This window comes from Hippocampus guttulatus, chromosome 15, assembly GCF_054856545.1.
Source record: "Hippocampus guttulatus isolate MCC_2025c chromosome 15, RoL_Hgut_1.0, whole genome shotgun sequence".
NCBI lineage: Eukaryota > Metazoa > Chordata > Actinopteri > Syngnathiformes > Syngnathidae > Hippocampus > Hippocampus guttulatus.
The window spans coordinates 3,399,173-3,423,607 of NC_141275.1; the positions used below are offsets into that span (position 1 = coordinate 3,399,173).

The 24,435-nt window shown below is 43.4% G+C and overlaps 1 protein-coding gene across 1 annotated transcript; it reads right to left on the reverse strand.

Moving 5' to 3' along the window:
- Window positions 1-124: 124 nt before the first annotated feature.
- On the reverse strand, window positions 125-23,600 carry fez1 (fasciculation and elongation protein zeta 1 (zygin I)). The gene is made up of 10 exons (XM_086130637.1): window positions 23,321-23,600; window positions 19,795-20,147; window positions 13,740-13,827; window positions 9,493-9,579; window positions 8,606-8,771; window positions 6,796-7,112; window positions 2,017-2,097; window positions 1,261-1,336; window positions 1,122-1,187; window positions 125-935 (listed from the first exon to the last, which is right to left on the reverse strand). The coding sequence occupies exons 2-10, from the start codon at window positions 20,115-20,117 to the stop codon at window positions 919-921; spliced, it is 1,221 nt and encodes a 406-aa protein (XP_085986763.1). The 5' UTR covers window positions 20,118-20,147; window positions 23,321-23,600; the 3' UTR covers window positions 125-918.
- Window positions 23,601-24,435: the final 835 nt, after the last annotated feature.

Sequence of the window (24,435 nt, forward strand, 5' to 3'; positions counted from 1 at the left end):
GTTGAGGAAGCTGAGGTCGACATGTTGCTGCTGAAGAGCTTCAAAAGTGCTCATCGATACCATGAATTCAGGTTGAGCAACTTTAAATAATTAATTCACCTAGCATAAAAACAGCCCCACGTCATTGAGGGTAGCATGTTTATTAGAAGTTGCACTTCAGCAATGTACGATTCATTTACACATCTCAATATGCGAATGTTTGCACCTTGCCTGGACGAGTCGACCTCAAGGGTCCACATCCGAGGTTAAATGTGAAACGTGTCCATTTGAACGGATTCATACGGAATACACGGCAGCCCGTCACTCTGGTGACACGAAACGAAAGTAGAAAAATCACTTTCTATCAAAGGTTTGATACAAATGAAAAGAGATTACAAAATACTGCGATTTCGCAGTGAAATAAAGGAACAGGAAACAAGAATAATGCACTGCACCTGAATTGTTGTTGTTCTCTCATTCCGCGACAGTGGTCAGAAAACAGTGCTTGGCCTGTGTACTCAAATCAATTCCTTTTAATTGAAACAATACAGGGAGGGTTGTCGTTTATGAATGCAGTGTTCCTCTCGTGAATTATGGCGAGAATAAATATTAACGAAAACAGAGGAATAAAATGCAGCAACACCGCGTTACCGGGATTGTTTATAGTGCGTCATGCTCCATTTGTGAAGTCCTTTGAAAGAGGGGTCTGGCTGTCCCACTTTGAATATTTCAGTGGCTGGTGAAAGCATGATTAAGTGCAAGGAGGGAGAAGGATGAGCTCAGCGAGAGGCAGTCGTCATAGTTGAGGTGAATACAATGATGTCGATGCTGCGGGATAATGGCCAATGAGGAGGAGGGTCAAGGGTCATGCTGCTCGGGCCAGCGGCAAAAGGAGGAGATCCCTGTCACACTGTGGCCCCCCTGCCTGGGACGATGCTTTTAGGTAGGACACAAGACTGGAGAAAGAAACCAATGGATACTCAATTTAGTCACCAAAGATTGTTTACAACATAAGATTCTAAAAATATCCATCCATCCATCCATTTTCAACACTGCTTATCCTGAAGAGGGTCAATCCCAGCTGACCTCAGGCGGAAGGCTAACTACACCGTGAACTGGTCGCCAGGGCTGGTTATCTTTACCTTTTAATATGTAGTCAGTTAGCAGGGTAGGCACCTTCTCGCTGTCTTCTTTTATGGCTAAAAGAACTGCATGACAAAAACCATTATTCCATGTTTGAAGTAAATACGGAACACAATTATCATTTGACTTGAAACTTACTTTTTGTGAGCATCTGCAGGTCATCAACAGATGGTGGGCTGCCTTTCTTCTCGTAAGGGATGACAGTGTTCAGATACTAGAAACAGTGTGAAGGGTTGCGGTTAATGCGGTTAAGATCTGAATAATTTGGTCAATATGTGATTTTCAAGTTTAATTCCCGTATTTTCCAGACTCTAAGGTGGTTCAGAGTATAATGTGCACTTTCAAAGAATGGCCTATTTTACAACTGTTTTCATATATAGGGTGCACCGCGTTATCAGGCGCATAGAATAAAAGCTACAATAGTGGCTGAGGTTGCGCTATGCATCCACTAGATGGAGCTACGCTGAAGGGAATACAAGACAACACAGCTTTATTTGTATCGCGCTTTCACAACCAGTGCAGCTGTAACAAAGCGCTTTACAGAACATTTAAAATACTAGGTCCAAGAAATCAGAATATTGATTCATATATAAGGCGCATCGGATTATAAAGTGCAATGTCGGCTTTTGAGAAAATGTAATGCTTTTAGATGTGCCTTATAGTGCGGAAAATACGGAAGTAATGATACAATATAACCAAGATGAAGAAAGTGTTGATGATTTTAAAAGAAGACTGAAGTCTAAGATATATATACAGGTATATATATATTTTTTTTCAGCTCGTCTATTGCTCAACAAATAGTTTCCAATGCATCCTGGTATGTAATGTTTGGTTTCACTGTATCAACAATGTGAGTTGTAAAGACTTTTCATAATTGCATCATGGACACACTACCTGTTTCTCATTCCCTGTGCTCCCAAAAGTCTGCCTGATGCCCGTCTGCAGGATGTTGGACAGTCCCTCCATACTGAAGCGCTGCATGTCGAAACCAATGCACACAAATCACAGACTATTACAGTGGTATACATACTAAACTGTCGACAAAATATTCAAGGTATTTTAGTTTCTCGAAGAATCTGAGAGGTAGGCAAGTGTCTTGGAGTACAATCTGATGCCTACTAAGATTTACAGAATTTTTGTGGAAGCCATCGATACTCTAAAGACTTCCGTAATGGTATCCGAGACAGTTAGCTGAGATGTTTTGCTTTGCACAGCAGGAAAACCCATTAGCTTGTTTTCCCTCTTTCTGGACAAGCGTAGACTGACTGGGTTGTTACTGTCTTCAGAAACGTCTCCTACACATAAAGATTATTCCAGGAAGATCCTTTAGAGGCTAATGGGCCTGAGATCCATTATCAGACCAGAACTCACAGGCAGTCGGGTTTCACCTTTCTCGAATCTAAGCATGCAATCAGAATATGTTGGTTCACATTAACACACTTGCAAGTGGAGGAAATAAACATGATTGCAAATTTAAAATAAACTAGACATTTGCAATTTCTAGAGAAATGGTACTTGTATGTGAATGCTGAAATGCTGAAGGAAAAAAAAATATCGATTGCATGTGGTATACGGTTGAAAGATATGGAATGATGTTGAATGATGTTGAATGACATTAAATGACGTGGAATGAGTGGAATAATTTCTTTTGGGGGGGGTCAAATGTGGACATATTTGGCATGTTGTTACCTAAGGTGAATTGAATGTGTGAATGTTTTGAACAATGTGAATCTGTTAGATTGAATATATGATTGGAAATATCTATATCTATACCTTTATCTATCTATCTATCTATCTATCTATCTATCTATCTATCTATATATATATATATATACATATCCATCCATCCATCCATCCATCTTCTACCGCTTATCCGGGGCCGGGTCGCGGGGGCAACAGCTTTAGCAGGGAAGCCCAGACTTCCCTCTCCCTAGCTACTTCTTCCAGCTCTCCCCGGGGGATCCCGAGGCGTTCCCAGGCCAGCTGGGTGACATAGTCACTCCAGCGTGTCCTGGGTCTTCCTCTGGGTCTCCTCCCGGTGGGACATGCCCGGAACACCTCACCAGGGAGGCGTTCAGGAGGCATCCGAATCAGATGCCCAAGCCACCTCATCTGGCTCCTCTCGATGTGGAGGAGAAGCGGCTCGACTCTGAGCCCCTCCCGGATGACCGAGCTTCTCACCTTATCTCTAAGGGAGAGCCCGGACACCCTGCGGAGAAAACTCATTTCGGCCGCTTGTATCCGGGATCTCGTTCTTTCGGTCACGACCCATAGCTCGTGACCATAGATGAGGGTTGGAACGTAGATCGACCGGTAAATTGAGAGCTTCGTCCTTTGGCTCAGCTCCTTCTTCACCACGACAGACCGATACAACGTCCGCATCACAGCAGACGCTGCACCGATCCGCCTGTCGATCTCTCGCTCCCTCCTGCCCTCACTCGTGAACAAGACCCCAAGATACTTAAACTCCTCCACTTGGGGCAAGATCTCTCCCCCAACCCGGAGGGGGCACTCCACCCTTTTCCGACTGAGGACCATGGTTTCAGATTTGGAGGTGCTGATTTTCATCCCAACCGCTTCACACTCGGCTGCGAAACGCTCCAGTGAGAGTTGGAGAGCCCCGTTTGAAGGAGCCAACAGCACCACATCATCTGCAAAAAGCAGGGATGCAATACTGAGGCCACCAAAACGGACGCCCTCAACGCTTCGGCTGCGCCTAGAAATTCTGTCCATAAAGATTATGAACAGAATCGGCGACAAAGGGCAGCCTTGGCGGAGTCCTACCCTCACTGGAAACGATTCCGACTTACTGCCGGCAATGCGAACCAAACTCTGACATCGGTGGTATAGTGACCGAATAGCCCGTATCAGGGGGTTCGGTACCCCATACCCACGAAGCACCCCCCACAGAACTCCCCGAGGGACACGGTCAAACGCCTTCTCCAAGTCCACAAAACACATGTAGACTGGTTGGGCGAATTCCCACATACCCTCGAGGACCCTGCTAAGGGTGTAGAGCTGGTCGACTGTTCCACGGCCGGGACGAAAACCACACTGCTCCTCCTCAATCTGAGGCTCGACTTCCTGACGGACCCTCCTCTCCAGCACCCCTGAATAGACCTTACCAGGGAGGCTGAGGAGTGTGATCCCTCTGTAGTTGGAACACACCCTCCGGTCCCCCTTTTTAAAAAGAGGGACTACCACCCCGGTCTGCCAATCCAGAGGCACTCTCCCCGTTGACCACGCGATGTTGCAGAGGCGTGTCAACCAGGACAGCCCCACAACATCCAGAGCCTTGAGGAACTCCGGGCGGATCTCATCCACCCCTGGGGCCCTGCCACCGAGGAGCTTTTTAACCACATCGGTGACTTCAACCACAGAGATAGGAGAGCCCACCTCAGGGTCCTCAGACTCTGCTTCCTCCAAGGAAGACGTGTTGGTGGAGTTGAGGAGGTCTTCGAAGTACTCTGCCCACCGGTTCACAACGTCCCGAGTCAAAGTCAGCAGTGCCCCATCCCCACTGTACACAGTGTTAGTGGTGCACTGCTTCCCCCTCCTGAGACGTCGGATGGTGGACCAGAATTTCCTCGAAGCCGTCCGGAAGTCGGCTTCCATGGCCTCACCGAACTCTTCCCACGCTCGGGTTTTTGCCTCGGCGACCACCGAAGCTGCGTTCCGCTTGGCCAGTCGATACCCGTCAGCTGCCTCTGGGGTCCCACAGGCCATAAAGGCTCGATAGGACTCCTTCTTCAGCTTGACGGCATCCCTTACTGCTGGTGTCCACCAGCGAGTACGAGGGTTGCCGCCACGACAGGCACCAACCACCTTACGGCCACAACTCAGATTGGCCGCCTCAACAATAGAGGCACGGAACATGGTCCACTCGGACTCAATGTCCCCCGTCTCCCCCGGAACATGGGAAAAGCTCTGTTGGAGGTGGGAGTTGAAACTCCTTCTGACAGGGGATTCCGCCAGACGCTCCCAACAAACCCTCACAATACGTTTGGGTCTGCCAGGACGGACCGGCATCTTCCCCCACCATCGGAGCCTACTCACCACCAGGTGGTGATCAGTTGACAGCTCCGCCCCTCTCTTCACCCGAGTGTCCAAAACATGCGGCCGCAAATCCGATGATACAACCACAAGGTCGATCATCGAACTACGGCCCAGGGTGTCCTGGTGCCAAGTGCACATATGGACACCCTTATGTTTGAACAAGGTGTTCGTTATGGACAGTCCGTGACGAGCACAGAAGTCCAATAACAAAACACCACTCGAGTTCTGATCGGGGGGGCCGTTCCTCCCAATCACGCCCCTCCAGGTCTCACTGTCATTGCCCACGTGAGCATTGAAGTCCCCCAGCAGGACAAGGGAGTCCCCAGCAGGAGTAGTCTCCAGCACACCCTCCAAGGACTCCAAAAAGGCTGGGTATGCTGAGCTGCCGTTTGGTGCATATGCAGAAACAACAGTCAGGACCCGTCCCCCCACCCGAAGGCGGAGGGAAGCAACCCTCTCGTCTACCGGTGTGAACCCCAATGTACAGGCACTGAGCCGGGGGGCAATGAGTATGCCCACACCTGCTCTGCGCCTCTCACCATGAGCAACTCCAGAGTGGAAGAGAGTCCAACCCCTCTCGAGAGAACTAGTACCAGAACCCAGGCTGTGTGTGGAGGCAAGTCCGACTATATCCAGTTGGAACTTCTCTACCTCACACACCAGCTCGGGCTCCTTCCCTGCCAGAGAGGTGACATTCCATGTCCCAAGAGCTAGCTTCTGCAGTCGAGGATCGGACCGCCAGGGTCCCCGCCTTTGGCTGCCGCCCAGCTCGCATTGCACCCGACCCCTTTGACCCCTCCCACGGGTGGTGAGACCATGAGAAGGGGGACCCACGTTGCCTCTTCGGGCTGAGCCTGGTCGGGCCCCATGGGTGTAGGCCCGGCCACCAGGCGCTCGCCAACGAGCCCCACCTCCAGGCCTGGCTCCAGAGGGGGGCCCCGGTGACCCGCGTCCGGGCAAGGGAAACTGAGTGCCATCGATTTTATCTATCATAAGGGGCTTTGTGAGCCGTGCTTTGTCTGGTCCCTCACCTAGGACCTGTTTGCCATGGGTGACCCTGCCAGGGGCATAAAGCCCCAGACAACTTAGCTCCTAGGATCATTGGGACACACAAACCCCTCCACCACGGTAAGGTGACGGCTCACGGAGAGGTATATATACATATATATACTGTATATATATATATATATATATTTTTTTTTTTGTACAGTATGTGTTAAATGTTTTGTCTAGTTGAACATTGTGACCAAGCTGAATTGAATGAGCTGAATCTTTTGAATTTCAAACGGAACGAAAATAATCCGTTTTGTTGAATGTCCCGTTGAGAATGAATTTTAAATATAAAAATGTGTTGAATTTGTGGGAAATATTGCAGAGGTGAAAAGCAATGGCCTACAAGGTATGAATTTTTGGAACCGGTTGAAATGATGACAATCGGATGAATTATGTGGAAGGAGTTGTTCAAAAACTGGGTGGAAGAAAAATAGGAATCACTTTCAGCCTTCACACAAAGATGTTATATACAATGAGTAGGCAACAATTTTTAAAGGACTGAAGTTGTGAAACACAAATGCATCCACATAGAAATGTAAGCTACAAACGCATTCTTCACTTTACCTTGACAGGCATGCTTGCCGTTTTCTCCACGCGAGCAGCAGTGCCAGTATTGCCAGCGTTCACAGACACCGCACTCACTCCTCCGTGCAGGCTCAAAGCTTTATCCCGGCGTCGGCGTTTGCTACTGTCTCGCTGCTCCTTCTGCCTGTTCTGCACCTCGATCAGGGCGGTGATGAACGTGTTCTTCACCTCTTTTTCAAATTCCAGCTCGTCGCGCCTCGCCAGCTGACTGACCAGTTCCTCGGAGTACTCTCGGATTGCGGCTTCCACGCGGTGCAGCAGCTCAACCAACGCGGAACTGGGCATCAAACTTAGGCCTGCAGAATGGAACAGGTGATGTCGAAGGAAAGTAGGATTTTTTTTCACGACAGAAACAGCTTCGAGCAAAGCAAAATTGATCAAGTGTGATACTTTCTGACCAATGACTCTGCACTTGTGTTTTCCTGGCTGACCATAGCACTGAGGGCAACAGCTAAGCATCATATGACAAGTGGCCTACACATTCCCTCACAACAACAAGAACGGCTGTCGTTGTTTGTGTTTTTGTTTATCTTTTAGTTTGGGGTTTCGATCCTATTCCTTCCTATTCATGCCTTCTTTTCATTTATTTCAATTCATTTCTGCTTAGTATGTCCTTGTCTTGTCAATTCTGCTGCTGGTGTCAAAGCCAATACATTAGCTTTGACTGGCTGAGGAGTCATCAATTGTCACCTGACCCCGTCCGTTTTTGGATGTATAAATTGAAGTTACATAATCGTGTACTCTGTTACCTTCATTTTTTTTAAATGAACACCCTGCACTCTTGCCTTGCCCGTTTCTCTGTGCTTTTTGTCCAACTGCCTTTTGCCTCCACTGTACCTTGACTCCCTTATGTGATAGATATTTGTAAAGCCAGGGCTCAAGTTCAGCTGGGGGGGAAGTTCAAGAAAGACAGCATTCACTTAATAGTGACAGTGAATCCCACTGCATCGTTATTATAGTGAACAAAAACAAAATTAGTCAAACTAAAACTGCAAAGTGGGCGGCATGGTGGTCAATTGGTTAGCGTGTCAGCCTCACAGTGTAGAGGTGCAGGGTTCGATTCTGGCTCAGGCCTTCCTGTGTGGAGTTTGCATGTTCACCCTGTGCCTGCGTGGGTTTTCTCCGGGTACTCCGGTTTCCTCCCACAATTCAAAAATGGCAGGTCCATGGAATTGTCCCAACGTGTGAGTGTGAGCGCGGAAGGTTGTTCGTCTGTGTACGCCCTGCGATTGGCTGGCAAACCGTTCAGGGTGCCCCGGCCTACTGCCTCGTGATGATAAAGCAGATCAGAACATGGATGGATGGATAAAACTGTTCACAAAATAAAATAAAAATACAAGGTCAACTAACTGATACACCATATTATGTTTCTAAAACTATCTAAAGCTAACTATAATTATAGAGAAAATGTCCGTTGTTTTCATCCTTGTCAGTTCAAACCACACAGGAGCTTTCCGGGTTCATTTTGAATTTTGGGATTGCTGTATGTCTGTATGGAAAAGGTCAAATGGTCCTTTGGGAATTGGAGTTTACCTTTATGGAACAATACTAAGTGACTTTTTTTTTTTTATCTTACACTTGACAAGCAAAATATATTTTTAAAAAAATCTAAAACTAGCACGACAACTAATAAGCATTTTTAAAAATTGTTAAAAATAACAAACCTGCACTAAAAAGTATTTGAAACCAACTAAAATTAAATTATAAAAAGTAACTACATGAAAAATCGAAAACTATTACAACCCTGATGCACTGTTGTAAGGACAAGTAATGTTAATGTTGGTTACACCTTCATAAGAGCAGTTGTTGTTGGAGGCCTGGGACAGTTGTCGGATCTCCTCCAGCAGGGACGGGCGAGTCCTAGAGGAGCAAAGGCTGCTCTCCTCTTCATCCTCTTCTTCGGTTTCGCCAGGGTCTGGGGAGTTTTCCATCATCTCCGCTATCTCCTCAATGACCTTGCAGAAAAAAAACAGAAGACACAAAAACTGGATGAAATGAGAGGATACTTGAGTCATCCATCTCCGGTCTGTGGCTGTTGCCAAGGTTACAAAGTTACTTTTTGATGACTTCATTTCAAAAGATTTGAAATGAAGATTTGATTAGATTAGATTATTTTTTACATTATTATTCATGGGTGGCCCGGTGGTCCAGTGGTTAGCGCGTCGACTTCACAGTGCAGGGTTCGTGGGTTGCATCCCTTTGTGGATTTTGCATGCTCTCCCCGTGCCTGTGTGGACTTTCTCCGGGTTTCCTCCCACATTCCAAAAACATGCTTGGCAGGCGAATTGAACACTCTAAATTGTCCCACGGTGTGAGTGTGAGCGCAGATGGTTGTTCGTCTATGTGTGCCCTGTGATTGGCTGGCAACTGATTCAGGGTGTCCCCCGCCTACTGCCCAAAGACGGCTGGGATAGGCTCCAGCACCCCCCTGGACCCTTGTGAGGATAAAGCAGATCGGAAAATGGATGGATGGATTATCATTCGTTTTGTTCAGCAGATGCAGACGACTCCACTTAACATAAAAATACGTATAGACGTAGAAATAATTACTTTTGGCAGACTCAGGTTATTTCTGTGACCATAATGGGGTTTGTTTCGGGAGCTTTGTGTGTCACTCATTTTCCCTTTTCCACCTTTGGACTGTGATGAATTGATGCAGCAAACGTAACCACGCACCTGATCTGCTGTGATGAGAGGCTCTTCGTTCAGACAGTTGGCATTGTCGTTCTTTTCATTCATTTCTTCCTCCTCCTTTTCATGGATCTGGAGAATAGAGGAAATAGAAGAGGGTGTTGTGGAAAGAGTGAATTGGGTTGACATGAGCTCTGTTTTAGGGTTTAAAAGTCAAACTTGGCATTGGTAGGTCTGTTTAACAAGTAAAATTTGAATTATTTCCCATTTTAAATGGTATACATTCGCTCACTATTTTTTAATTATAATTACATAAGTAATTAGTGTCATTGTACATTGGCAATGCATCAAAAAGTTAATAAACAAATTCAATAAAGTAAAATGTTTTAGGTTATTCCTAATGCATTTAAATTATAAACATATTAAATTTAAAAAATCATAATTATTAAAATGAAATAAAAACACAGTCAATGTTTATGTATTGTATGTTATTAGTATGTAGCCCATCAAACAATTATTTCATGAGATCATTCATAATTGAAAATATCGAACAGGCTAAATATAAAATATGAGATCAGAAAAATGATTTCTACACTGAAAAAAATGCTGTGTTGAATTTGCTCAATTCGATTTTTGTTCAATGGGTGCACAAAATAAGATCATCTGAGACATTTTTAGTGTGTATCATATATATATATTTTTTTAAATTAATTCTTCATTTGCTGCTCAGTCCCAAACAACTGTTTGATGCATATACCTGCTTAGATATATATTTTTTCAATGCTTGAAATTCTATCCAACAAGCTGCCTGAAACTGCTACAATCCAATCTTTCCATCATCCATCCGCACATCCAGGTGACATCCTATTGAGGAAGGAGACGGGTTTTCAGCTGAATTGTCGACTGATAATGATTGGTTGAGAAAATTAAATGTCAGCATCATTCTGTTCCTCTCCAAAGAATGGACCAGCCAGCAACTGATCTCACCCTGTCATGAAATTATCACTGGTCCCTGAAGTCATACATAAATATAAATACCATATTTTCCTTAGTATAAGGGGTTTCCGAGTATAAGGCACACCTTCAATGAATGGCCTATTTTAAAACAATTTTCACATGCGCCGCATTATAAGGCAAATAGAATAGCAGCTGCAATAGTGGCTGCGGTTGCATTATGCATCCACTTGATGAAGCTACACTAAAGGGAATAGAATACAAAACAATGCAGCTTTATATATAGAGGGAGAGAGAATTTTCACAACTGGCTGCAGCTGTAACAAAGCGCTTGATAGAACATTTAAAATACTACGTCCAGGAAATCAGAATATTGATCCACATATGACTTTATATATATTTCTCCCTTCTATGACTATGTGGTGGCTTCAGCCATCCATTATGGCTTAAGTCTACTGGTCAGGCAGCATCTCAGCCTTGGACAGAGAGAGACTGGACCGACTGGTCAGGAGGGCCAGTTCTGTCCTGGGCTGAAAAAAACATGCTCGAACTATCCTCTTCTGAGGATAATTAGAGTCTAGGAGAAAAAAGACCCCAGCATGTAAAGAAGCATATGACAGTTACAACAAGTCACAAGACATAACATGTAATGAGGAGGCGGATGGATGGGGTGGTGGTGGGGGGGGGGGGGGGGGGGGGGAGCGCGACACGGCCCGACTGGTGAGCTGCCCAGTCCATTCCAGCGCTCAGCAGATCAGTTCACGTCGCAGGGAATAACCAGGAACAATGAAGGTGGTGATGACAAGGGTGTGTATGCGCGTGTGATTGTCTGGTTGTGTGTGCATGTCAGGCCGCAGCTGCTTCGTCAAGGTCTTCTCATGGAGACAGTCCTGGCTTATCAGTCAATGGCCGAGAAGGAGGGGGTGATGGTAGGGCACTAGCTTCCATGCGTACGTTCGTCCAGGGGAAAGGTCAAGATAGCAGATGTTTTGGGAATGGCTGCCAACAATTCCAGACAGCCTTGAGTCCGTGGCCTTTGTCTCTTCAGTGGCGTCGATCAGCCAAATCCGCAATTTCTTTTCTGAGCGCGGATCCCAACTTCTCCAAGTTGTTCTCCATCTTGCAATGACGCTCCAAAACCGCATCCATTTTGCGGTTGAGCTCAGTCACCGCTTGGGTCTGAGTGTTGGACATCCGCGCCATGCCATCCATAAAGACCAGCAGCTTCTTCACTTCCAATAAAGCCGCTCCCGTCGGTTGAATTTTGCGATAGATCAGGAAACTGCGAACACCAAACAGCAGCATACCTGTTATCAGAAGGCCGATATTGTAGATGTCTTCCACATCCTCAACGGACAGTATTGACAGGCACACGATTCTCCACTTCCTCCAGGGATCTAGGGGGTACCCAGCAGCCAATGTCCCAGAGGGGCAAGTAGGCTCCCCACTGCCTGCTCTTCTCGTCGAGAAAATGTTGTCGATGGCATCGAGAGACCAGCCAACTAATTCCATGGTTTGTTTTAGGATGAAAGTACGGCAGGAGACTAGGAAAGTCAGACAAGGACAGCACATCGACTGAGTGGCGAGCAGGGAAGGGTGATGGGAGGGCAGGAGCAGAGCAAAATAGCATCCGTCTTCGTCGAGAGCCAAGCAGAGCTAACCGCTATGATTGACAGATCCTCTCACCCCCTCCAGGCCACCCTGACAGCACTGGGCAGCACCTTCGCCCAAAGACTGATACATCCGCGCTGCAAGAAGGAGAGGTACCGCTGCTCATTCCTGCCAACTGCTGTCAGGCTACTGAATAAATGCACCTGAAAACCTGTTCTCTCCCCCACCCACCCATTTTAAATAATAGCACAGCCACATGATGCAGCACATACACAGTTGCATAAATGCTTATATCTTATATTTTGTATTGCATTCTGTACTGTGTACAGTTAATTTTGTAAAACTTTATTTTAACTTGTTTTTCTACTTTTTCTACTTCTTCCCTCTGAACTTTACTGCTGTACATTGCAAATTTCGCCATTGTGAGACAATAAAGGTTATCTTATCTTATTAGGTGCATCGGATTGTAAGGCGTATTAATACAATATCCCCGCTATTGGTGTAACCCAGTGTTTCTCAAATAGTGGGGCGCTGGGGAGGGGGGGGGGGGCGCGAGGCTCCATCAAGGGGGGCGTGTTTGACCTCGGGGAACATGCTTTTTTATTTTTATTTTTTATTTTTTTACTGTCCTAGAATAAAGTGCAGTTGCACCTCCACTTCGTTAGGGAGCAGTGGCGCTCTTATTGGCAGAGTTTGCGCAGGGAGCATTCTAAGGGAGGAAATATGACGAGGCGTATGTAGCGCTTGGGCTTCACTGTGACTACGGTGACAGACGAGAAAAGATTGGTGTGCTTACCGTGTCTAAAAATGTTGATAGCGGACAGCATAAAGCCAAATAAATTAAGGCGTCACTTAAAGACATTACACCCCAATTACGCTGATAAGCCGCTTCAGTTTTTTCAGCAAAAACGTGCTGAATATTGCCAACAATCATGCCGCTTTGTGACTGCTACTCAGTAAATTAAAATACAGATCCCGGCTACACATTGAGCAGGAGCCGAGAGTTGCTGTGTCCTGCTTCAAACCTCGCTTCGAAAAGCCATGCATTGCAAAACGTGCTCATTGTAGCCATTAATCCAGACATCTTTGATTAAAAAAAAAAAAAAAAAAAATCTGCACAAATTATTTTATATATTTTTGTTTTGCAGGGTACGTTTTTTTATATTGTGCTCTTGAGTTAATGTTGGTGATCAGTTTGAATGCATTATTATTTATTGATTTTATGTAATTTAGTTTTGAGTATTGTATGGCTTGACATGGTCAGTCAAAAATGTTTACAGTTTAATTAAAGATTTAATTTTATTTTTGAATTTCAGATGCACTTTAAATCGTTTTAAATCTGTTACAGTTAATAAAGCTATTCTTTGTGTAAGTTGGTCCATAAAGTTGGTCCATATTTCTTTCTTTTTTAATTCTTTTATAGGTTAATAAGAATACAGTGTTATGCAGAGGTGTACTTCTAAAAAAAATTTCGACAAATGATTTATAGTCGCGCGGGGAGGGGGGGAGCGAGATGTTTTCTTCTTCCTGGAGGGGGGGGGGCATGACAGAAAAGAATTGAGAAACCCTGGCGTAACCAAATAGAAAAGTCGACCTGATATAGCAAAGAAAGGAGCAGAAAGTAATCAAAGTCACTCAAATCAAGAAAAGAAAGAAAATATCACAAACGTGTGAATGGTTTCAGTGACCGCTCAGTGTAAATGTGATTGTCAGTGACAGGCACCTACCTCTTTGTCAGAAAGATTTCCGTTGAATCCCTCTGAGTCGGCACCGTCCCATGCAGCTATGTAATTGTCAGTTAGAGCGTCCCACACACTGTAATGTAAACGGAAATATTCACATGAAAAAGCTCCTTTCAAGCAGCAGAAAACTTACTGAACAGTTACAAGTTTGAACTCTCAAGCGGCTATTTCAAGCCGCTTTGTCAACACATGATTAAACTGGAGCGTTACGTAACAGGATTAGATGAGAGTTGAGCGTGATGCTTTCTGCTCGGTTCAAGTCTGTATATTTAGCTCTTGATCTTGCCGCACGCTCACTCAATGGTCAACATTTAACATATTAACATTTGCATTTTCATTTGAGCAGAGCTGTGGGCTGCAAATGAACAAAGCACACGAGTAAAATGAACATTGCAAAACTGTTAGAGATGGAATGCGGAGGAGAAATATACCCAATGTCGAACACATAAAACACTGCCGGCGGTTGCTGCAGCACCAGTGTAAAGCATCTGTTGGAGGAGGAATGACATCAACTGGGAGAGAAACATCCTTTGTTTCAGAGCTATCCCTTTTTTTTTCTTCACCCCCTTCCTCCACTGAGAGGCTGTCTTAGGACCTGCTTGGCGCTGCCCACGCTCGGCTCGGGCACACAGTGGACGTTATTCAACTCACGACAGAGTCTGTAAGCACGGTGGCATGCACCCACCTCATAAAGAGGCTGCAGTTTTTTTTAGCACAGTGTATGGTGCCTTGACATGATTATTATTATTATTATTTTTTGTACAGCAACAATTTTGGAGGCACTCCCCGCCCCCTGAACATTAGGTGTGATTGCACTTTCAACCACTAGATGGCAACACTTATTTAATTTGACACAGTGCACATTTGAAAGAAGAACAAAAACATGAACTACAGCATGAACTACATGAGTTTGTTGAAAATTATTATTTGGTGTAACCCCACTTTTTACGCCTACAGAAGTTAAGTGTAAACACATTGTAACACTGGAGTGATCTCTAAATATTTTTTAGTTATCCGTTGCTCTCTCAATATATTGTAATTCTTTATATTTGTTTGCATTACTTAAAAAAATGAGTTTGCAGATCTTAGAAAAATGCAGTGCTATGCTATGCCATGGGAGTATTTTTAATTCGGGTATTTCTATATTGTGGATCTCGCGTATTGTGGGGCTGGTACTTAATCCCTGTAATGGAGGAGGATTAATAACACAATTCATTAGAATGTAAAGAATTCAAATGTTTGTAAATCTCGATTTCATTCTTCAATTGTGCTGCTCCTTATGATGTACGCCTTGACCACCAAGGGGAGGGGGGGGGGGTGCATATGATACAGTCATGTAGACGCAACTCAAGAATAGTTTCACAACCACTGTGGCTCAGTGAGTGTGCTGTAATATTAGTTGCTCTTTGCAGAGGATAAACTACACAGGATGCCTGTGAGTATTGTGACATTATCTGTTTACATGTGTTGCGCCACTGTTTTTGTTCAAATGTCAGTTGCATTAAAGGTTATAAACACTGTAGCTCTCGATACTCATTGTCGGCCCATCAATGGTGTTCTCCATGATCTGTTAGCATTAGGATGGGGGTCATTCTCAAGGCAAATTTGCTTGGTTGTTTTAAATATGCAACGTGTAATTCTGTTTGTTTTATGTTTCATGTTTTGTTTGATAGTAACTTTCACCTGGGAGTGACATTAAAATTTTTTTAAAAATGTCATTTTTAAGTGCCTATATACTGTGCACAAAATAAACAAAAACAACATTGACGCAGACTCTTTTACATTTGAGTAGCACCAGCTATTCCACGATGTCGTCAGTTTTCAGGGCTTGTTGACGAAACAGCAGCAAAAACTTATCAATCAATAATTGGCAATGTGCAGTTTCAGCAGCCTACCCATCAACGCTTGGGTTAATTTCCAAACAATTCATTCAGGAAAAAAAACAAAAACACTCACAATAGTGATCTGTAAAATTGAATAAACAAAAGCACTGGGGGAGTGCTTACTGGTGTGAATTCCCTTTAATCAGAACTCAAATCAGCACGACTGCAAACATTTCAATGAACATTCACTCAACACGTGAAAGGCATGAAAGTTATACAAATCTCAACAAAATTATCCTGATTTCCAACATCAACTGGAGAGATAAAAATATTTGCTCCAGTGTTTCCAAATAGTCAGTAAAATAAGACATCTGAAGTGTTAGGGATCATCGTTTGCAACAACACCCGTACAGCAGGTTGCATGCAGGGTAAGTTGGAGTCATTTGGACAGTAGGAAGGGGAATGTCACGTGACAAAGCTGCCCTGCTGTGTTTGCTGGCCTGCTGCCACTGAAAAAAAAGTTGTTCTGTTTAATATTCTGGCCTGCTTATCATGCACACTCATCTGTGTTTCTAATCGGGCATCTCAAAGGATTAATGCCAAAATCCACATCTCTGACTTTTCAACCCGACAGCTGATTTAACTTGACTATTCCAGTGCATCCTCCCTCTTTCGAGTCCATTCACAGCAGGCAACGGATACGTAACATGATTTTACTTAAAAAATAAATAAATAACTGTCTCATGAACTCGGTGGCAATTTGTGATAGCTGGCTAGATAGATAGAAATAATTCAATAATAATAAAATTATAAATATATATCGATAGATCGATAGCTAGATAGGTGTGTGTGTGTGTGTGTATGCTTTGACCATAAACTAAATTAGACTGCCCAGCTCTAATCTGCGCTCTGCTTGATAACCCAATAATAAGCGACTATCATTTAAAAATATCACAGCACTTTTTTTTTTTTTGTTCTCCTTGCGCCCACAACAAGGCTATTTTTAACCCGATTTGCCCACTCACTCAGAGTGTGACGATTCATGCTTGCGGCAAGGGGGGAGGATGTGACATGGACAGACAGATCGAGCCAAAGACAAGGAAAGCACACAACACTGCGCAGTGAATATTTCAACATGGAGTCTGAAGGGGGAAGTACAGAGGGGGTGGGGTTGCCACTTCAGACTCATTGGAATTTTCCAAAAGTTTAATTGTGTAAATGGCAGGCTTGTTCGGACTTGATACTTGAGGGCAGGAATGGACCCACCATTACATCATACATAGTCTCTTTCTGATATTAGTTGATTTGGTCATCATAGTTTGACTGTCATTGTATAAATGAAATGTAAAAGGTGTTCAAAATTAAAGCTGCAAGGTCTTGGCCGAGGACCCGAAGGTCAAATGATTGATACCTGACGCAGGTTGATCAATTTTTCCATTTGCATGTTTATCAGCATTTATAGAGGTTGGCAGATAAAATACCCATCCAGGTTTGGACACTTTTCTCATTTCTTGCATGAGCAAGTGTGCCTGAAGTTTTTGAGTGGTACTGTCCACTGTAAACTGCAGTTGCTGGGTGGCAGAAAAGTAAATAATGTAATACAGTAATCCCTCGTTTATCGCGGTTAATGGGGACCAAAACCACCCGCGATAAACGAAAATCCGCAAAGTAGCGACCAATAAACATATACCGTATTTTCCACACAAAAAGACGCACTGGATTATGAGGCGCACCTTCAATGAATGGCTATTTTGTAAAAAATTGTCATACATTAGACGCTTCGCATCAAAAGGCGCAATCTAGAATGCCTACGCTCCTTCCATTCAACTCGAGAGGCGTCCGTTCAACTTGAGAGGCGTTCATGACCGCCTCTGAAAAATGGAAATTAGCTATTACTGTACTTAAATGAAACTACGAAAATTGAAAATAATGCATCAAAACAGAAAATCAAGTGAGGGAATCACAAAATAAATTCTATATCCCCCTTACAGAATTTATTTTGTGATTTCCTCGCTTGCTTTTCTTTGTGGTTTCATCGAAGTAATAATTAATTTATGTTTTTCGGAGGCGGCCTTGAACGCCTCTCAAGTGGAACGGAAGAGAAGGCACGGAGACGGACAAAGACGTACAGTACCTGTATTTGTTCAGACTGTGAAAACCATTTATAAAGTCTGTGTTAAAAAAATAAATAAAACCACAACCACAGCTCTCATTTTTTCAACAAATACAGGTGCGTCTTGTCTCCTTCCCTTCTTTTCTTCCGGTCAACTCGAGAGGCGTTCATGACCGCCTCTGAAAAACACAATGGCATTTCCTTTATCGTAGCTCCAAGAGTACGATCGGATAAGATAAGAAAACCTTTAATAGTCTCACAATGGAGAAATTCCCACTTCACAGCAGCAAAGTTTTGAGAGGAAGAAGAAGCTTTTCAGTTTTGATGTATTATTTTCAATTTTTGTAGTTTCATTGAAGTAATCGTTAGTTTACGTTTTTCAGAGGCGGTCTTGAACGCCTCTCGAGTCGAACGGAAGAAGGAACGGAGACAGACAAAGACGTACTTGTATTTGTTGAGACTGTTTTAACAAATTAACACCACAGCTCTCCTTTTTTCAGAGCTGCAACACAAACTTATTTAATGAAGCAGCGACACAGTTCACTGAACCAACAGCAAGTTATAACATTGGAAGCATGTCTCCAGGAAGGAGCCATCTTGGAGTCGACGTATTACCGTTATGACCATACAAAAGACGCACTGGATTTTAAGGCACTCGGTGAGCTTTTAAGAAAATGGAAGACTTTTTGGTGCACCCTATAGTGCGGAAAATACGGTGCAGGTAAAAAATATATATACAGTATATACAGTATATATATTTATTTTAAGTCCGCAAAATGTCCACAAACATCACATTACAATAATATGAGAGAATAATATGAGAGTAATGTGACAATTCAAAATATTCTCACATTACAGCGAGAAGCTGCAAAACAACAGCGAGTCACATAGAGCTACTGTACTCCATGTATATATAAAATATATATATATTTTATGAATATGTTTGAAAAAATCCGCGATGCACTGAAGCCGCGATAAACGAACCGCGAAATAGCGAGGGATTACTGTACTGGTCTTTTGCAATGGTTAATCTCATTACGAGCGGGACAGTGGTCTGGTGGTGAGCTGGTGGTCCACCTCACAGCCAAGAGGTTGAATGAATTTTGGTTAGTACGTCCCGACCCACCTTCCCATCCATCCATCCATTTTCTGAACCGCTTTATCCTCATAAGGCACACTAGGGGTGCTGGAGCCTATCCCAGCCGTCTTCAGGCAGTAGGCGGGGGACACCCTGAACTGGACAGTCGCAGACAATCGCAGGGCACACAGAGACGAACCACCTTCCGCACTCACACTCACACCTTGGGACAATTTTGAGCGTTCAATCAGCCTGCTATGCATGTTTTTGGAATGTGGGAGGAAACCGGAGTGCCCGGAGAAAACCCACGCAGGCCTGGGGAGAACATGCAAATTCCACACAGGGAAGCCCGAGCAGGCACCGAACTCACGACCCCGGGGCTGCCCCCCACCTTCCCAAAAACATGAAATTCCCCTATTTTTTATTCCCTCTCCCTACCCAGCGTTTTCCTTTCTGAATTCTGATTGTAATTTCCCCATTGCGGGACAAATAAAGGATATCTTCATCTAATTGAGCCTAACCTCCCATTGAATTCGCGAAATTCTGCATTTCTTCCATCAAATGTAACATGTAAAATTCCTCTGACATGTGCAAGTCTTCGAGAGCTGTTATTTTGTTTTTCTGTCACTGCTGAGGTATTTTTTTCCCAGACACCACACTGTACCCCCCATGGGAGCACAGTTTGGGAGTTGCTCCCCCCCTGTCTCACCCTGTGTATTTTTCAATTTTTTTCTAAGAAATCGGGATGCTTTGGTTTGGACGTGTTGAAACTGTGAAATGAATTTCATTACTCTCAACTTGCATCATGTGCTATGAAAAAGTTGATTCCAATCAATTCCATCCTAAAACTTTAAAAATCCACATAATTTGGCATCGTTGGCTTTTTTTGGAAAATTGAACAGTGTCATAGTGGTGATGAAACTCTGAACTTTGTAAAATGTAGCATAGAGCTCTTGACAACCAAACTGAACAGAATAGGACAAGGTTTGTGCGTCACAAACCGTGTTATCCACAACGGTCACTTACTCTTCATCCTGCAGCTGCTCCTCATCCTCTTGGCTTTGTGACTGGTTGCGTATCGGCGCCAGGCCCTCGGTCTTGGTGTTGTAATTGTGGAAGCAGACATTGAGCTTCTCATCAAACTCGTTGACCAGGTCCTCCATCGACTTGAAGCTCATCATCTCAGAAAAGTTCTCCAGCTCGGAGAAATCCTCTCGGGTGATGGAGACCAACGGGACGGTGCTGGTGGTGTAAGAGGGGTGGTTGAGCGCCGGGTGGTCAAACTCCTCGATACGGCAAGGCCGGAGGTCTTCAAACTCCTCATCCAAACACACAAGAGGGGCTTCCATGGTATCCCCTGGTGGGTCAGTTTCTGAGCCCTGCAGGACATGCACAAGTATACAAATGTCTTAGAGCAGCACTAGCTTTACTGTTTTAATGACCATTTTTTACTGTAAAATACAGTAAGAGTGAGGGTCCATTATTGTCCAGGATGTACACCTTAGACCAAGACAGACAGAGCGACGTTCAAAGTAAAATGCAACAATTTCTTTTTTCTTTTTTTTCTTCAAGGATATTCAGTTTTACTTTGATGTGCCACAACACCAAATCAGACCATAATTGTGTCAACAGTCCCCATCTGCTCAACTGACTGATATGCAATGAGGTTTTAGTGGATGTCTCCGAAATGATGTCTTTCCAAACCTAATGAGGAATGGCACAGTGTGCGGTTGTCTAGACAAAGAGGTAATGGAAGTGGATCTACCAGAAGGGGACCTTGTCCCAAAGGGAGTCCAATTAATTGGCTTTTGTGCTAAACCGCAGATAATGAAGTACCTAGACTTGAATTTTCACCGATGCGTTTCTGGAACATGAACACATTATTTGTCAAAATACATCTTCAACAAAAGGATTTTCATCTATTTACATTTAATAGTACTGGTAAATTTTACAGTGTTGTTGTAAATGTACGTAAATATTCATAAGCACACCATACCAGGGTGATAATAATTTTGGATAGTTCATTATAGTTAGTTTTTATTTCGTTGTGTTTGTTTTTGTCAATGCTTCCTTTTAGTAATGAGTTTATATACAGTATATATTTATGGAGTATTTGTCGAGTGCAAGATGAAATTTAAAAAAAAAACGGTCACTCAGTTTTGTGTAATCAGGTAAAGTAATCTACAATTCCCAAATGACAGTTTGACCTTCCTTCTTCCGTACGGCCGAACAAAAATGAAGAATAATAATAAAAATGAATTAACACGGGCATCATCTATTTTATCAATTGACAAAAACTAAAACTAAGGACATTTTGGCAATAATGGTCTTAATTAGTTTTACAAATGTAAAATGGACTTCAGTTAGTTTTTTTTTAAAGCATTTTCCTGATTTCATTTCGTTAACAAAAATGTTAAGTATAATTAAGTGTAATAACCCTGCACCATGGATTTCTTAAAATACAACCTAGTGCAATGCAATTGTAACATAAAAGCTACTGTAAGCTTCCCAGTTTAGATTTATTAATAAATTAGTCTTTTATTTGTGGGGGCATATAACATACATGCTCCTAACCTCTCCAATGTTTGTGTACCCTGTTTCTGTTCAATAGTAGAATGAAAAATACCACATCTTTTTTTTTTTTAATCATGATTTAGTTCCTGGTTTAGTACGTAACTTGAAATACATGAAATACACAATAATGTTGAATGTTATTTTCCAAAGTAAAAGCCGATGTTTGTAAATGTCTTACTCTGATTTAATGGAGAACCACAGTAATCAGAGAATATTCAATGGAGGGAGACTGAAATTTTAAGAATTTGAACACTTTTAGCTTCAACGATCTCTCAAAACGTTTAATTCATTCTCAAAATAGTTGATGAGTATTTGGAGAATTAATTAGTTCTCAATTCGTTGATTAATTGTTGTACCAGGCGGCTCAGTGATCCAGTGGTTAGCGCGTTGACCTCACAGTGCAGAGGTACCAATTCCAGCTTCGGTCTCCCTGTGTGGAGTTTGCATGTTCTCCTCGGGCCTGCGTGGCTTTTCTCCGGGTACTCTGGTTTCCTCCCACATTCCAAAAATACGCATGGCAGGCTGATTTAACACTATAAATTGTCCCTAGGTGTGAGTGTGAGCGTGGATGGTTGTTCGTCAATGTGTGCCCTGCGATTGGTTGGCAACCAGTTCAGGGTGTCCTACTGTCCGAAGACGGCTGAGATATGCTCCAGCATCACCGCGACCCTTGTGAAGATAAAACAGATCAGAAAATGGATGGATGGATGGAGTAGATGAAATATACTGTACAGCACAGGTGTCAAAGCCAAGGCCCACCACATCATTTTATGTGGCCTGCCAAAGCAAATCAAGCATGTTAAGTTCCATGTTGCTTGCTAAAGTCTGAACCAAAATTTCAAATTGTCATATAGTATGTAATCTACATTAGCAATCATAATTTTTGACTTCTGATTTTAAAACTAGTTATTCATCAATTGATTGTGTGCTGCGTATGTAATATGTGGAGGTGATTAAACATTTATATGGTTTCCCAAATTTCATAACGGCCCTCCAAGGCAAATCGTAACTACAATGTGGCCCACGACAAAAAAGAGTTTGGCACCGCTGCTGTAAAGGATGTGCAAATGTGTGGTCTCATTTATTGCTATGTCCGAAAGCGTAGGATTTTTTTTTTTTGTAATGTAGGAATGCAGAGTGCATGTAGGAGGTGTGGCCTCAATCGCTCTCCATTATTACGGTACATGAGCAATGAGCGTGTGCGGAAGTGAGGAATCCAACGTGTGGGGGAGAAATGCAACACAATTTGGATAAATTGGGCTTGTTTGGTTCCAGTCACACTGTTGCCATTCTGACGATCCCCGCAGGTCAATTTGAAACCGATCAAACTGATACGTGCAGTCCATAAGTGGTGAAAATGTAGCATATGATGCACGTGTCTGAGATATCATGCCTCCAAGTGTGTGACTAGAATGCTTGCCAGTAGATTTCTATCGAGTCTTTACAAAGAGAGAAGCGGATCCGATCCAGTGATGTAGACGTGGAAAAGCACTCATCCCATTTCCGTTTCCAATGAAAAGGACCTCGCCACGACTTTGACAGATTTTTGAATTTAAATGACAGCTCCTGTTTTACTTGGAGAATCATTATAATGGTGAACTCTTTTCATTTAAAGCCATAACTCAAGTGATTTTTTTTTGCAAAATATTACATAGGAAATACTGGTCAAATCATTCGGATGTTTTATTTATTTATTTATTTTAATATGTGCAGTACATTTCTAACATCTAAGATGGATTTCGCTTTGAATCAGTGTTTGGATGACGGTGTCACTTGGAGGTAGTAATGGATGACACGCAAGTGTATGTCATGAGCTCATCAGGGAGAGAAAACAAGGAGGGGGGGGGGCAATAAAGAAGGAATAAAAGATGGAGGGAATGATGGGTGCAAGGCCCCCGATGGACGGATGGTGATTTTGGACAAGAATCACAAAATCACCGCCCGCTGATGGTGAAATGAATAGCAGACTGATGATTACCTGCAATGGAGGATGTGGTGTTCCTGTTTGTTGGCAGGACCTTCTCAGGCAAGAATAGGCGCTGTCTCAGCCTTGCTCTGTTGCAAATCTCACCGAGGAGCAGATGCTACATTCAAAACCACAGTGAATAAGAGGCAATCTTGAAAAAAGTGAGGGCAATCGAGATGTCTTGAAGCTCCGTCCGTATCCCTTCCCTCACACGTTTGCCCACAGCCGCCCTGATCTGTCCTCCCCCAGTCCCTTGTTTTCCCATCAATAGGCGGTCAGCCCAGCTCACGCAGCGCCTGCGCACCAAAGAGCCTCTGACGACATCAGCTCAGCCCCTCCCGCCGCTCTTTCCTTCCCTGCATCTCTCTCCCTTTGTCACCTCCTCAATGCAAGCTTTCGTGCCCAAATATTAATGAGAAGGAGGGAAAGAAGTGGGAGGCTTTGGGGGAAGGGGATGTTTCTGCATGCTAAGGGAACACAGCGTCCATCTAACTGTCAACCTTAACCCTTTCGGGGACGGTGGTTACTACTGCGGACGGTTTATCATGTGATCAGCTTACAGGGTGCATGTGAAAGAGTTAAACATAAAAATTCAGATATTTTTACTACCTTCATCCGGTCTTCATTCTCATGAACCCGTGTGTGTTCGTGTAGCACGGTGCCACGCATGGAGAATAAGATGAAACATATTAACATATATTTCTAATCTTTCAAATCTATACTTCTTCCTGGAGTTGTCCCTTTGTATCGTACCATATCTTATATTGAAATTCCACTTGGAGATTTTTCAAAGCACAAATAATCAGCTCTAAAAAGTAAAAACAAGCTGTCCATAATATGACTGATCATACCAATACCAGCAAATATCATCAGGCATCATTATTCAATATCTTTTTTTTCATGACTGAGTGTGATCATTTGAAAGGGCTCAGAAGAATGACGGAAATCACAAGAAAGCAGATGATTCTTAGAGAATTCACACCGATGTGATCAACTAGATCGAGATTGGTCGTTATTTAGCATTTTATACAAAATAGCTGATCAACTGTCGTGTCATAATTTGCGCAATCTATCAATGGCGTCATTGATCAGAGCCGCAAAATATGACATTACAGCAAAAACAACCG

Excerpts from the sequence above, each read along its gene's own strand:
- fez1 (XM_086130637.1), bottom strand. The coding sequence starts at position 20,117 with ATGGAAGCCCCTCTTGTGTGTTTGGATGAGGAGTTTGAAGACCTCCGG. Across the intron at positions 13,828-19,794 it reads GAGCAGCTGCAGGATGAAGA|TGTGTGGGACGCTCTAACTG; the intron begins GTAAGTGACCGT and ends TTTACATTACAG. Across the intron at positions 2,098-6,795 it reads CGGCAAGCATGCCTGTCAAG|CGCTTCAGTATGGAGGGACT; the intron begins GTAAAGTGAAGA and ends TTCGACATGCAG.